Genomic DNA, 15,743 nt, shown 5'->3' on the forward strand with positions numbered 1-15,743 from the left:
TTTTACATTGAACACATTATATTTTTAGTATCTTTATATTAGACTCACTGGTCCAAAATGAAAAGAAAAAAGAGAAAATCATGCAAAATAAATATTAAACATAAGGAAAATAAAATATATAAGCAAATGCTTTTTCTACAAAACACAGCTGTACAAATGTCTCCACCATATTTGTACCAAATCCTTTTCTTGTTAAACCCACAATAGCTGCAAATAAATCTATGAATGAGATTTCTTAATACAACTTTAAATATAGTGCAGTTGTGAATTTCTGTTCCAAGCTTTGAGAACTAATTCTTCCACTTCTTAATGTGAGCTGTCCAGTTTTATTTATGGGTTGTACATACAAACAAAGTTACCACATCATGATGTCACAGTCAAAAAACTATTTGCTGCTACAGCGCACATTTATACAGCTGTTCCAACTATAGGGGGATCACGCTTCTCAACTGGGAAAGTCTATACCAGGGTGCTGGAAAAGAGAGTCTGTCTGTTATTTGAACCTCGAACAGGAGGAACAATGCGGTCTTTGTCAAAGAACACTGAAACAGGTCTTTACACTCTCAAGGATAGTTGAGGATGCATGTGATTTTGCCCAACCAGTCTATATGTGTTTTGTGGACTTGGAGAAGGTATTCAACCATGTCCCTTGGAGAGTCCTGTGGGAGGTGCATTGGGAGTAAAGGGTGTCTGGCCCATTGTTACAGGCCATTCAATCTTTATACAACTATTGCGAGAGCTTAGGCTGCGTAGCCGGCAATAAGTCAGACTCAATTCCGGTGAGTGTCAGACTCCGCCAGGGTTGCCCTTTGTCACCGATTCTGTTTGTAATTTTTAAGGACAGAATTTCTAGCTGTACCCAAGTGACAGAAGGCTTTCACTTGGGTGATCTCAGAATCTCATCTCTGCTTTTTGCAGATGATGTGCTTCTGTTGGCTTCATCTGGTGGGAATGGAACGGTTTGCAGCCGAGTGTGACACAGTGGGAATGAGAATTTCTATCCCAAGTGGAAGAGTTTAAGTATCTTGGGGTTCATGAGTGATAGGAGCGGGAGATTGAGGTCCGTCAGGGTGAAGAGAGAGCTGAGTTGAAAAGCAAAGCTCTCAACTTACCAGTCGATCTACGTCCCTACCCTCACCTATGGTCATAAGCTGTGGGTAGTGACTGAAAGACTGAGATTGTGGATACAAGCGACAGAAAAGAGCTCAGAGTACCACCACTGCTCCTCCACATGAAAGGAGCCAGTTGAGATGGTTTGGGCATCTGACAAGGATGCCTCCTGGGCACCTCCTGGGTGAGGTGTTCAGGGCATGTCACACCTGAAACATTCTTTCTACAACGGAAACCAAATATTCAGAAAGTTCTTCCCCTATCTGTTGCAGAAGTTCCCATATATGTGTGGCACTTCTAGGTTGCTTTGTTTTCACTCTTCTTTTCAGTTCATCTCAAACCAGCTCATTGTATCATGATGCCTCTCACTCTGTACAAGTCACCGACCCTGGATCAAGCAAAACAGCTCCAGGCCATCACACTTCCTCCTCCGTGTTTGACAGTTTATGCCACACACTGTGGGACCATTCTTTCACCTACTTGACGACCTACAAAGGTCCTCCGTGAGGAATGGAAGATTTCAAACTTTGATTCATCAGTCTATAATACCTTCTTCCAGTCTTCAATGGCGGTGTTTCATGGCCCAGGCAAGCCTCTTTGTCTTATTCTGACGTCTTAGCAATGGATTTCTTGCTGGAACTCATTGTGTCAAAGCTGCAGCTCGAATTCCTCTCTTCACAGTTGAAACTGAGACTTGCTTACTGCGACCACTATTAAGCTGTGCTTGAAGCTGTCGTTCTGTGAGCCACTTATCATGCAAACTGTTAACTATGACAAACTTGTCCTATGATTCAGTTGTGGCTTTGGGTCTGCCAGACCTCTTCCTGTCAGAGTTTGTTCCAGTTTCTGAGTGACCTCTGATGGTAAAGGAAACTGTACTCACTGACACCTTGACTTTCTTTGCAATTTCTCTCTAGGAAAGACCTACATTTTTAAGTGTTATGACGGTTTGTCTCTCTTCCATTGCTAATTGCCTTTTTCTCACCATTTTTGCAGCAACACATTACTTTCTGTATTACAGTACTGTTCAACTGATGCTCAGGGGGGTGTAGTGTGTGTGTTCCAACACTCCTTTTATGGAGACAGAAGGGGTTGTAAGTAACTTAGAAAAGTTGGAACACATGTAGCAATTAGTAGCACCAGTTTTGAAGTCTTGATCAAGCTCCATTGCTGCAGAACAGCTTTAAATTGTTAACCCATTTTGTGTTCCCTTTCTGTATATTTCTGAAATGTATATTATTTTTCAGTTTTGGTTAACCTTATCTTTTTTATAACCTCTGGCAGTTCACCACTTACCTCCTGTTCTCCACCTGGAGACAGCATGTGACATGCACTAGTACCCTCAGTGACACGCAAAATAAAACAATGAATACACTACGTACTAACTACACAAGACAACACAACACACTAACTATACACTCCAACCACGCCAAATGTGACAAATCTCCCACATCTCAAAACTCGCTGTCCATATCACTATCTCTCTCTATCTCTCTTGCACTCACTCGCTCTCTCGCTGGGGGATGACACTGCAATATATTTAGTTTAGGCTCAAAGTGTCAATGTTCGCTTATTTGACTAAACATCACTTTCATATGCAAAACCTGGGTGGAACTAGGACCTGTTGATCCACCCCAGTTCTAGTTTCAGCAATTGAACAAATGTACTGTTTATCAGGTTGGGGAAACCTGCAGCCAGGTGAGACCGAAGAAGTCACTTGGATGGTTGATGAAACTTTTCTACCACATACAAAGTCCAGAACACAATCAACTTTTTGGGACAATAAATCTACAGTACGGCATCAGAAGTTACATGAAAAGATGCAGATGAACCATTGCCTTAGTCTGATGTTTAAATCAGGCAGCTTGCTGACAGCTGATCGAAATCCACCCACCCAATTTACCGATACCTGCAACAAACAAGGGTGTGTCTACACAGGAGCATGGGGTGTACTAGACCATGTTTATTTCAAGCCCTCCATAAAAACTAAAATCAGATTTGAAGTTAAATGACATCTTACATGGCATTAACTAAATATTTTCAAAATCTAAAAGTAAAAGCATTTTTTCTAAAAGATAAATAATTAAATAATAATAATAACATCTATTTCTAGCAGCATAAAATGTTATTAAAGCACAGAGAAGACTTCAGAACCCTGATACGCTTGCTGTTCTCACACACACAAAAACACATAATATGACCACACATCAAATTTACCTCATCCTGGGGATAAAATACTTTCTTTTAGTCTTTTATTCTTCTAATTATCTTTTAAAATGCTTCTGTCATAATTCTGTGATATTGTCTGTTTCACAGATTCCTTCTACAGTGAGATATTTTGCAGCAGCAGGACCAAAACTAAAAACCTTTGAAGTATATTTTAAATGAACAATAACAGCAGCTGTTATTTGTGACGTCTTCTTCTAGCGTCCATCTGTAGTCAGTGTTTGTCTTGTATTTGTCAGAGCTGTTAATCTGCCTGCTGACATCTTTGTTTCTTTATTAACTATATTTGACTTTTTTTTATCTGAACACCTACCTGAGCAATAAAGAGTCTTAACTGTGTAAATCCTGTCTGTGCACTAAGTAAAAATAATCAGTACAAACAGTAACACGAGTTTGAATATCAAAGTAAAAGTATTCAAAGAGAAAACATTTAAAATGTCATAGATGTCTTTTGTTTTTCATGTTATCACATTAAATAAAAACTGAAAAATAAGAAAAGGAAACAAAGAAATTCAGTTTGGTTTGATCACAGAGAGAAAGGAAAATATTCAGTTCAGTTCTTCTTTTGGGAAGTTTTAATGTACACAGACATCAATGGTTGTCATGGAGATGAGATTTTAATGGTCTAAATCCTGGTGAATAAAAATGATGAGCTAACATGAGCTCATTGAAAGGACAGAGAGAAACAAACTGACCTGCAGACCAGACAAACTTTGGTTGACTGTGATCAGTGTGATACTCTGGGTCTCCTCTTCCAGCTCTGCACACATATCCTGCTGTGTGTGTCTGTCCATGAATGATGTAGGAGCCCTGTGCAGTCCCACTGCCATCAGGTAGCAGCTCATAACTGTAGGATTTCCCTGATAGATCAGGAACAGCTTTATACCAGTAGAAGCTCCATCCTGCAGACGGATGTTTAACCTCACAGTTCAGAGTTACTGAGGCTCCAGGACTCAGCCATGATGGAGACACAGTGAGGACAGGATCTGTTCAAGAAAGATTTTCTCTCAATGTTTTGTTTCGTAACTCTGAATTCAATTTCACAAAAATGTTGACTCACAAATATTTATTATGAACTAGAGTGAGACTATCTAAACGTGAAATATCTCAACATGTACTAATAAAAACACATTTTTACAAACTTTTTGTATTTTCAGGAAAAAAGGAGTTATGACTGCACTTACTGTCAAAAACTGTCAGTGTGACTGAATCACTCCACTCTGTTGTTTTATTCTGTGAACTTTTCATTCTGCCCTTACAGCGATAGTTTCCACTGTTGGATGCTGAAGCAGAGCTAATCCTGTACTCAGTTTGATTTTGAGGTTTTATCATGCTGCTTGTTTCCCACTCATAATCCCACTCAGTGTCTCCTCCATGGATCTCACATCTGACAGTGATCGTCTCTCCTCTGTATATCTCAGACCAGTTTGGATGCAGAGTCACAACAGGCCTGATTGAGACTGTTAATGTTCAAGAAAGTACAATAAAAACACATGAATGACAAAAGGTTCAGTTACCATCAGATGTAGTGTTTTGTGGGAAGTTACATTTAAACTTAATAGTTGTGTCAATCCTGACAGATTCATACAGAAAATACTCTGAAATACTCTGTTGATCAGCATGATGATTTTGTTTATATTTACTTTTATGTTTCTACAATTAGATACATACTGTGATGTTTACAGAGATTTTATTTTAAAAGGTCAAATGTAAGGCGAAAGGAGAATATAGAAAAGAGGGACAACGAAAAACGGGAGATAAACAAGTTAGCGCTGCAGACTGTGTTGCCGCTGCAAGCCTGAGAATTAAAGAATGGAACTGAGAAATACTGAAGGTGTCATCATTAATGTTTGAGGCATTCAAACATTACATTGCCGACGAGAGTAAAGGTTACAACTAGGGATGGGTACCGGTGTCCGGTGCCATGATGGCACCGGTTCTGACATAAATGGTAGTAACCAGACTGAAAAGCAGCGCACATTTCGGTGCTTTTTTTTCCTGAGCTGTGATACACTTCTAGCCAATCATTTTACGTTTCCGAGGATAGTAGGCGGCCCCGGTACGTACGTTCTTTTAGAGCAGAGCTACAGATTAAAAATGTCCAAGGCGAAGCGGTCAAAAGTCTGGCTGTACTTCACAGCAAAATATGCAAACTCAGCAGCCTGCAACAAGTGCTTTAAGCTGATACTGTGATACTGTCAAAGGAGGTAACACCTCAAATCCGATGAAACACCTGGCGACGCATAGCGTTTTTTTAAAGCCCAGAAATGCGCCGTATTTGATAGCTTGCTGCGAGACCTCACACCGAGCACATCTACTGCGGGTGGGTTGCCTGTTATGCAACATCCCCCAAAAACACGAAGAGGAGAGTCCTGGCCCCTAGCCCTGCCAATGTAGCAGAAATGATGACGGATGATGATGGCAGCAGCAGCCGTTCTTCTCTGCGTGAGTAGCTTAATGTTGTTCGTGTGTAATTTACGTTGAGTAGGCTAACCACGTTATTACATTAATGCATGTAAGGTGAACTAGCAAACACCATCATAACTACATGCGGCTGTCCTCTTGTTTGATGGCAGATACTCCCTTCACCCTGGCCAACAAGGCTAAAATGACCAAAGAAAAAGTGGAAAACAGTTAAACATGAGAGGTTTTTGGACAAAGTTTGTGTTTTTTCCATTGTTTAAGCACTGCTTCCAGCCAAGAGTGATACCATATATGCCCCATAGCTGCAGAAAAGGCTAACATTGTTATCTTTTTACAAAAAACAGCTGAACATGAGAGGTTTTTGGACCAATTTTGTGTTCTCCATTCTTTAAGCACCGGTTTGAGCACCATTTGAGCACCGGCACCGTTTCAAAAGTACCGACTTGGCACCGGTATCGGATAAAACCTAAACGATACCCATCCCTAGTTACAACCAAAGCAAGACGAAGGAAGTTGCCCTACCCGGAGCTTAGGAGACAAGAACATGGCCCAAAGACTACGCTTACAAAATTATGAACATGGTAATAAATCCGGTCAATTTCTAGCAAACCAGCTAAAAATAAGTAAAGAAAAAACAACTATATGTGCTGTTCAAGATTTATCTGGGAACACAATATATGAACCGATACAAATAAACAACATTTTCAGGGATTTCTATAAAACGTTGTATTCACCACAAATAAACCCATCTAAAAACGAAATTGATCAGTTTTTGGACAACATAACTCTTCCAAAATTATTAGACACTCAAGCAATGGCACTGGATTCACCACTGACACCAGGTGAACTTCAGGAAGCCCTGATAAGTATGCCCAATAATAAGGCTCCAGGTCCAGACGGCTTTCCTGCAGAATTCTACAAAGAATTCTGGTCGATTCTAGCACCAGTTTTCTACAGAACGCTGTTGGAAATCAAAGAAAAGGGCAGACTTCCATCAAATATGAATTCTGCAAACATTGATCTCCTGCTAAAACCAGGCAAAGACCCTGTATATCCCTCAAGCTATCGTCCAATATCCCTTATAAATGTAGACCTTAAAATGATCTGCAAAGCTCTCTCAAAGAGACTGGAGAAAATAACCCCCCTCTTAATTCATCCTGACCAAACTGGTTTCATAAAAGGTAGGCACTCATCAACAAATACACGCAGATTACTTAATTTGATAGACTACTCATACAGTAAAAACCTAGAAACTACAATATTCTCTTTAGACGCAGAAAAAGCATTCGACAGAGTTAACTGGAAATTTCTATTTGCAGCTTTACACAAATTTGGCTTTGGATCCTCTTTCATAAACTGGTTAAAAATATTATATAATTCCCCAACAGCTTGTGTCAGAACAAATGACCAGACATCCTCCAGCTTCTGTCTCTTGAGGGGCACCAGGCAGGGATGCCCACTCTCCCCTTCACTGTTTGCAATTTTTATTGAACCACTAGCAGCAGCAATTAGACAGAATTCAGTAATTAAGGGCATAAAATGCAAGAACGTGGAACATAAAATCAGCCTTTATGCGGATGATGTGTTACTCTTTCTCCAAAATTCACAAACCAATATCTCTGGGGTGATTGAATTGATAAACTCTTTTGCAAGAATATCAGATTACTCAATTAACTGGTCAAAATCTACAGTCCTACCGATTAATTGCTCCCTCCATAATTCCTCTTCTACACCACTGCAATCGGGAAATATAAAATATTTAGGTATTAATGTTTCTCCCAAGCTTGCAGATCTAACTAAATTAAACCATATCCCACTTTTAAAGAAGGTAGAAGATGATCTGGCTAGGTGGAAATGTCTACCCATATCACTCATGGGAAGGGTTGCCGCTATAAAAATGATGGTCTTACCAAAAATAAATTATTTATTCTCAATGATCCCAACTAAACCGCCACAAGATTGGTTCAGATCTCTAGATTCATGTATGTCCAAATTCCTTTGGAAAAATAAACCCCCACGTATAAGCTTAAAAACACTACAAAAGACCAAGGACAGAGGAGGATTAGAACTACCTAACACTCAGCACTACTTCTTAGCCAACAGGCTTCAGTTTATCTCAGGATGGCTAAAACATACCCTCTTAGATGAACCTTGGCTAGATGTAGAACAAGCACTTTGCAATAATCTAGAGATCTCAGACCTACCATTTATCAGCTCAAACATCCAACGACATGAATGCTTTAAGAGCATCAACATCAGCTCTTCTCTGACAGCATGGTGGGAGTTTCTAAAATTGACGGCGTCTTCATTAATCCCATGCACACGTACACCTATCTGGAACAACCCTGACATATTACAAAACAATAATATGATAAACTTTTCAAATTGGAGTGGTAAAGGAATCAAATATTTAGAACATATACTAGAAGGAACAGAATTTATTTCATTTGACGGACTAGTTACACAATATGGGATCAACAGGAAAAGATTTTTAGAATATCAACAAATTAAATCCATAGTAAAAAAGAAATTTAAACCGGGTCAAGTTGAACTACAAACACCACCAAGTGTGGTTCAATTTCTTACTCTTAAAACCCCCAAATTACTATCCAAAATATACAGAATGCTTTCTAAAACAGATGAATCAATATCACTTCCTATTGCAAAATGGGAAGCGGATTTATCAGTTAACTTAGACCTAAACTTCTGGTCTCAGATTTGCTTAAAAACCTTTCATCTAATTCATCTAAAAGCAATGAACATTACTGGAGATGCGAGATTAAGAGCATTATTGCTGCATGTAGCTGGTGAAAAAGTGCATGACGTTTACGACACGTTAGCAACAGATGGCGACAAGTACGCAGATACAAAACAGAAACTGTCAGCATACTTTGCGCCTAAGAAAAACGTGCAGTATCCGATTTATCTGTTCAGGAAAGCGATGCAGGAATCAGGTGAAACGTTGGACAACTATCACACCAGGCTTAGGATTTTAGCCAAAAACTGTGAGTTGCAAGCTACAGGGATGGAAGCTGACAAGACAGCTGCACAAAGTACAGTACAGCACAAAACAGGACGTGACACCACAGCTAGAAACAAATGGATGCCCTCATGGCAGCCGAATAACCTCTGTCAAAACTGTGGAGGCAGATATCCTCATGAGCAAGGCTGCCCAGCCAAAGACAAAATCTGTAATTCTTGTGGCAAATTCAATCATTTTGCAAAGCAATGTCGCTCAAAGAGAAAAGAGACACATTGTGGAAAGAAGTATAAGAAAAACCTGCCACTGCAAACTGTTCATCAAGTAACAGACAGCGCTGCACATGTGGAGACAGGGCACACATCCAGCAGTGATGATGCTTATGTATATGTGGTGAACACAGCTCAACATCCTAAACTCCCACATACTGAAGTCAGAGTAATGGGCACCCAGATACTAATCGACTCTGGAGCCACTGCTAACTGCTTAACTTAAGCCACCTACAACAAACTGACACCACGTCCTACGTTAACATCTACAGACATCAAGATTTACCCATACCACTCATCTACGTCTCTCCCAATGTGTGGTGCGTTCAGGTGCAGTGTGGAAAAACAAGACAAACCAGTTAGGTGTTCCTTCTTTGTCGTTAAAGGAGGAGGTTTCAATATTTTGAGTTTTGAAACCTCAAAAGACTTGGGATTCCTCCAGATTGTCACTGCGGTCTCTTGTCAGTCTCAACGTTCCGTTGCAGACAAGCTAGTAGAACAACACCGAGAACTTTTCCAGGGAATTGGAAAACTCAAAGATTTTCAAGTGAAACTGCACATAAACACACAGATGTAAAATCAACCTGTCAACCACACAGACGTGTTCCTTTTCATTTACATCAAAAAGTGGAGGACGAACTTCAGAAATTAGAAGCTGATGACATTATTGAAAAGGTTACGGGACCAACACCGTGGGTTTCACCCACTGTACGCACCATTACGGACTACAAAGCCAGGGACACTGCGCCGATCAATGCCGACTCTGCATTCACCAATGAGCTGAATCGGTTCTACGCCCGTTTCGAGGTTAGCCAGGCGGCTAATGCTATCTACCGCCTGACTACCGAGGACAGTGACGTCATCAGCGAGAGACCGGTGACCAGCATCGCGGAGCATGACGTCCGAGCGGCACTGAGGAGAGTGAACACAAGGAAAGCAGCGGGGCCAGACGGCATCACCGGCCGTCTGCTGCGCTGCTGTGCTGACCAGCTAGCAGGTGTGTTCACTTACATCTTCAACGAGTCCCTGGCGAAGTCTGTGGTCCCCACATGCTTCAAAAGATCCACCATCATCCCTGTGCCCAAGAACAGCAAACCCTCATCCCTGAACGATTACCGGCCAGTTGCACTGACCTCGGTAGTAATGAAGGTGTTTGAGAGGCTGCTGAAGAACATCATCTCCTCCTCCATCCCAGACACCACAGATCCGCTGCAGTTCGCCTACAGATCCAACAGATCCACAGAGGATGCCATCGCCCACGTCCTACACACCACTCTCAGCCACGTGGACAAGAAACAGGGTAACTATGTGCGAATGCTGTTTGTTGATTACAGTTCAGCGTTTAACACAATAGTGCCCTGCAGACTGTTCACAAAGCTCAGGGATCTGGGACTTAACAGCCGTCTGTGTGCATGGGTGTTGGACTTCCTCACTGGCAGAACTCAGGTGGTGAGGGTGGGCAGGTGCTTCTCCAACAGCATCACCATCAACACAGGAGCACCTCAGGGATGTGTCCTCTCGCCACTGCTCTACTCCCTCTACACTTCAGACTGCGTTGCCACCCATGGCTCCAACACCATTGTGAAGTTTGCTGACGACACAGTGGTGTTTGGTGCCATCTCCAACAACGATGAGGCGGCCTACATGGATGAAGTGAAGAATCTGGCATCGTGGTGCCAGGACAACCACCTCCAGCTGAACGTCAGCAAGACCAAGGAGCTGGTGGTGGACTTCAGAAGGGGTCAGCACAGAGACTACAAGCCCATTATCATCAATGGAGCTCCAGTGGAGAGGGTGCAGTCCTTCAAGTATCTTGGTGTCCACATCTCCTCAGACCTGACATGGGCTGCCCACATTCAGGTCCAGACCAAAAAGGCTAGGCAGCGCCTGTATCACCTACGACAACTGAGGAAGTTCAGGGTCTCTCCAAAGATCCTCAGGATTTTCTATACAGGCGCTGTGGAGAGCATCCTCACACAGAACATGACATCGTGGTTCGGGAACAGCTGTGTGAAGGACCAAAAAGCTCTCCAGAGAGTGATCCGTACAGCAGAACACTGCTGCAGGATTGCTCTCCCCCCGCTTCAGGACACTTACACCAGGAGATGCCGGACTACTGAAGGACCCGTCCCATCCTGGCAACAAACTGTTCCAACTTCTGCAATCTGGTAGAAGGTTCCGCATCATCCGGGCAAGGACAGAGAGACTCAAGAGGAGCTTCTATCCCCAAGCCATCCGTGCCCTAAACACACACACCCGCCCTCTCACATCATCTATAATTGACTGAGACAGGACTCTTCCAGACACTCTAAACCAAGGCACAATGTACATTCCAAATTCCTTTAATTTTAAATATGTTTATATTGTCTATCCTGTAAAATAGTCAGATGTCTATTCATATTAATGTACAGAATTCACCTGCTTGCTGCTACTACTGCACATTCACCCAGTGTATATACTATATGTACATATATATATATATATATATATATATATATATATATATATATATATATATATATATATATATATATAATGTTCTTCCTCTACACCCCCCCCCCCCCCCCCCAATTTTTGCACATGTCGAGGAGCGTGTCAGGCTACATTTCACTGTGTGTTATACTTGTATAACTATGCATGTGACAAATTAAGAACCTTGAACCTTGAACCTTGAACCTGTAACACTGCCAAAACCAAAGAATCCAGATGAAGTACGGATATGTGTGGACATGAGACAAGCAAACACTGCAATCGAACGAGAACGACATGTCACGCCCACGATTGATGATGTAATCCATGAGCTGAATGGATCTGCGGTGTTCTCAAAAGTTGATCTTAGGGCAGGATACCACCAACTTGAACTACACCCTGACAGCCATTACATTACGACATTCACTACTCATCTGGGACTTCGGCGCTATAAAAGACTGAGCTTTGGAGTCTCTTCTGCAGCTGAAGTGTTCCAAAATGATATTCATCAGACGCTGCAAGGACTGACGGAGTCAAAAATCTTAGTGATGACATTATAGTCTTTGGCAGGGACCAGGCTGATCATGACAGCAATCTTACAGCTCTCTTTAAGCGACTATCAGAGTCAGGCCTTACTCTGAATCGAGAGTAGTGTGAATTTAATAAAACAAGACTTGAGTTTTTTGGTTTCATCTTCTCTGCAGGAGGCGTTTCAGCAGATCCTAAAAAGGCTGCCGCAGTTCAACACGCTCCCAACCCAAAAACACCTGCTGACATCAAAAGTCTCCTTGGCATGGCCAATTGCTGCTCAAGGTTCATCAGGGACTTCTCATCGATCTCTGAGCCACTGCGCAGGCTCACACACAAGGACACCCCTTGGACATGGGGTCAGGACCAAGAAACTGCGTTGCAGGCACTCAAGGTCAGTCTCACAAACGACACGACGATGTCCTACTTCTATCCCAGCAGACAGACTGAACTGATTGTTGATGCTAGTCCAGTAGGACTGGGCGCCATTCTCAGTCAAAAAGATGAAAAGGGGATGAAACACATTATTGCATATGCAAGCAGAGCACTGAGTGATGTGGAAACAAGATAGTCACAAACTGAGAAAGAAGCATTCGCCATTGTGTGGAATTGCGAACATTTCCATTTGTATGTTTATGGACATCCATTCACACTGGTGACCGATCACAAGGCACTCAAAATCATCTGGAACAACCCAAGATCAAAGATGAAAGTGCTCGTGCATGCAAGGTTGCAGAAGAGTATGTCAATTTCTTCTCTTATCACTCCACCCCAAAAGCCATGACACAGGAGATAAAAACAGAGACTCTGAAAGACCAGGTTCTGCAGGAAGTCATCAGTCACATCAGGAACAACACGTGGCATCTCACAGATAAATCCCAGCATGCTGACATTTTGAAAACATTCAAACATGTTCAATGTGAACTAACAGTAGCTGACTCATCTGACTTCATACTCAGAGGCACGAGGGTAGTTATTCCAACTGTCCTACAAGAAAGAGCAATACAACTGGCACAAGAAGGGCACCAGGGTATCGTCAAGACCAAAGCGCTACTACGTACCAAAGTATGGTTCCCAGAGATCGGTCGGAAAGCAGAATCTGCAGTTCAAAACTGTCTGCCATGCCAAGCTAGCACACCTGTCACACACACTGACCCTCTGCAGATGTCACCATTACCCGAAACACCCTGGCACAGTGTCAGTGCAGATTTTTATGGACCACTCCCTACGGGGGAATACCTGCTCGTTATCACAGACGAGTATTCTCGCTATCCAGTCGTTGAAAATGTACGCTCAACATCAGCATCTTCTGTTATCCTAGTCATTGACAAAGTGTTCTCCATGTTTGGGATCCCAAGGACAGTAAAAACTGACAATGGTCCTCCTTTTAACAGTGAGGCTTTCTCACAGTTTGCAGGCTACCTAGGATTTCATCATCACAAAATCACACCTTGTTGGCCTCAGACGAATGTCATTGCTGAGAGATTTATGAGAACCCTAAGCAAAGCACTGAGAGTTGCCGAAACACAGGGCACACCATGGAAACAGCAACTAAACATCTTTCTTCGTGAGTACAGATCTAAACCTCATAGAACAACAGCGAGCTCACCAGCTGAAATACTGTTTCAACGCCAGCTATACACCAAGCTCCCTTTTGTTAACACCACTCCACGGAAGTGTTCAGATGCTAAAGTGAGAGCAAGGGATGATAGTGCAAAGATCAAGATGAAGGTGATCGCAGATGCAACCCGTCGCGCCAGACCACACTCACTAAGTCTGGGTGACACAGTGCTGCATCGCCAACCCAAGCACAACAAATTATCCACACCATACAATGCAAAACCCTACAAAGTGACCAAAGTTAAGGGTTCTGAAATTACAACTACAAGGGATGGACACTCAATTGTCAGAAATGCATCATTCTTCAAGAAAATCAGACATGGACTTGAAGATGCCACACCTGGACGGCATGTCGACCCCACCTTAACAGACAAGCCCAGATACCCAGTCAGATCTAACAGACGTGACCCTATGCATCTGTCTGATTACATCAGATCTAAGACTTGAATATCTGAGTGACCAGTTAAGTTTACGCTGCGTGTAACATGTTTGTTGTTCCTGAATCTAACACTGTAACCTATATTCGAGTGTTGAATGTTGATAGTGTTTAGTCAGAGATCTGCGCAAATGTAGTGCTGTTTAATTGATGTTTAGGTGTGGAGAAACTCAAGTAATAAGAATGTTCAGTGATTTTATTAGGTGCTGTTGTCATAGGTTCAGATTAATAATTCACCTCGCTGAGTACCTACGTTTGTTAAAGAAAAAAAAAGGAGGTGATTGTGATGTTTACAGAGATTTTATTTTGAAAGGTCGAATGTAAGGCGGAAGGAGAATATAGAAAAGAGGGACAACGAAAAACGGGAGATAAACAAGTTAGCACTGCAGACTGTGTTGCCGCTGCAAGCCTGAGAATTAAAGAATGGAACTGAGAAATACTGAAGGTGTCATCATTAATGTTTGAGGCATGCAAACATTACACATACGTGCAGAGTTCAAATAATTAATTGGAGGCATGACTTAATCCTTGTGAAGTGACTTCTTCAGTCTCAGCTGCCAGCAGGTTGGTTTCCCCAATCTTATAAACCACACATTTACACAATGACTGAAACTAGGACCACTAAATCAACAATGAGCTGGGAGGTCAGCTCCTTGGTCAAGTCAAGTCAAGTTTATTTATAGAGCACATTTAAAAACAACCAAGGCTGACCAAAGTGCTGTACAGTAAATACAGATAAAAATACAATAGAACACAATTTCGTAAAACACCTCGCTGATCAAAATAAAAAATAAATAAACAAATAAATTAAACCTTTCTAAAAGCCAATGAAAAGAGGTGAGTTTTAAGAGCAGTTTTAAAAGTTTCTAGGCTTTTGGAGAATCTGACGTGAGGAGGTAAACTGTTCCACAGTCTGGGTGCAGCCACAGCAAATGCCCTCTCTCCCTTTGTCTTTAATTTATACCTGGGAACATCTAAAAGCATCAGATCGGCTGACCTCAAAGATCTCCTGGGGCGATAAGTACTAAGGAGTTCTGACAGGTAAGAAGGTGCAGTGCCATTTAAAACCTTAAAAGCCAGCAGTAAGATTTTAAAATCAATCCTAAAAGCAACTGGGAGCCAGTGGAGAGAGCAGAGAACCGGAGTGATGTGGTCTCTTTTTTTTGAACCGGTCAACAGGCGAGCGGCAGCGTTCTGCACCAGTTGAAGGCGATGTAGACAGGAACGATCTAGGCCAGCATAGAGGGAATTACAGTAGTCCAGCCGTGAAGTAATAAAAGCATGGACCACTCTTTCTAGATCGTTCCTGCAAAGGTAAGACTTGACTTTGGCTAAAATCCGTAAATGATAAAAAGATCCCTTAACTACAGAGCTGGTCATTAATATGCCAACTGTCATGATCATTGATCAAAGGCCATTCATCAGTGGTCGTGAGTACCAATCATTTGGGGAATGGCTGCAATCACAGCATTGTAAGATGTTGAAAGATTTGCTATTAGCCCCTGTCCTCGATTCAGAGATGGTCTTTCTCTTTTCACATAAATGGCCTCCTTGACTCCCCACTCAAACCAGCGTTCCTCCCTGTCCAGGATGTGTACATCTTCATCACTGAAAAAGTGTCCACTAGGCTGTAGGTGTGACTAGACTGCCGAGTCCTGGCCTGAGGAGTTAGCTCTTCTGT

The 15,743-nt window shown here is 42.1% G+C and overlaps 1 protein-coding gene across 1 annotated transcript in view; it reads right to left on the minus strand.

Annotated features, from left to right (window-relative positions):
- Window positions 1-15,743, minus strand: part of LOC113018855 (obscurin-like) — a 34,568-nt gene that overhangs the window by 16,140 nt on the left and 2,685 nt on the right. Inside the window, exon 3 of the mRNA XM_080295350.1 lies at window positions 4,032-4,322. Within this exon, the coding sequence (XP_080151476.1) occupies window positions 4,032-4,322 (291 nt within the window). The remainder of the gene's footprint in view (window positions 1-4,031; window positions 4,323-15,743) is intronic.

Source organism: Astatotilapia calliptera, chromosome 3 (genome assembly GCF_964374335.1).
Source record: "Astatotilapia calliptera chromosome 3, fAstCal68.1, whole genome shotgun sequence".
Taxonomy (NCBI): Eukaryota; Metazoa; Chordata; class Actinopteri; order Cichliformes; family Cichlidae; genus Astatotilapia; species Astatotilapia calliptera.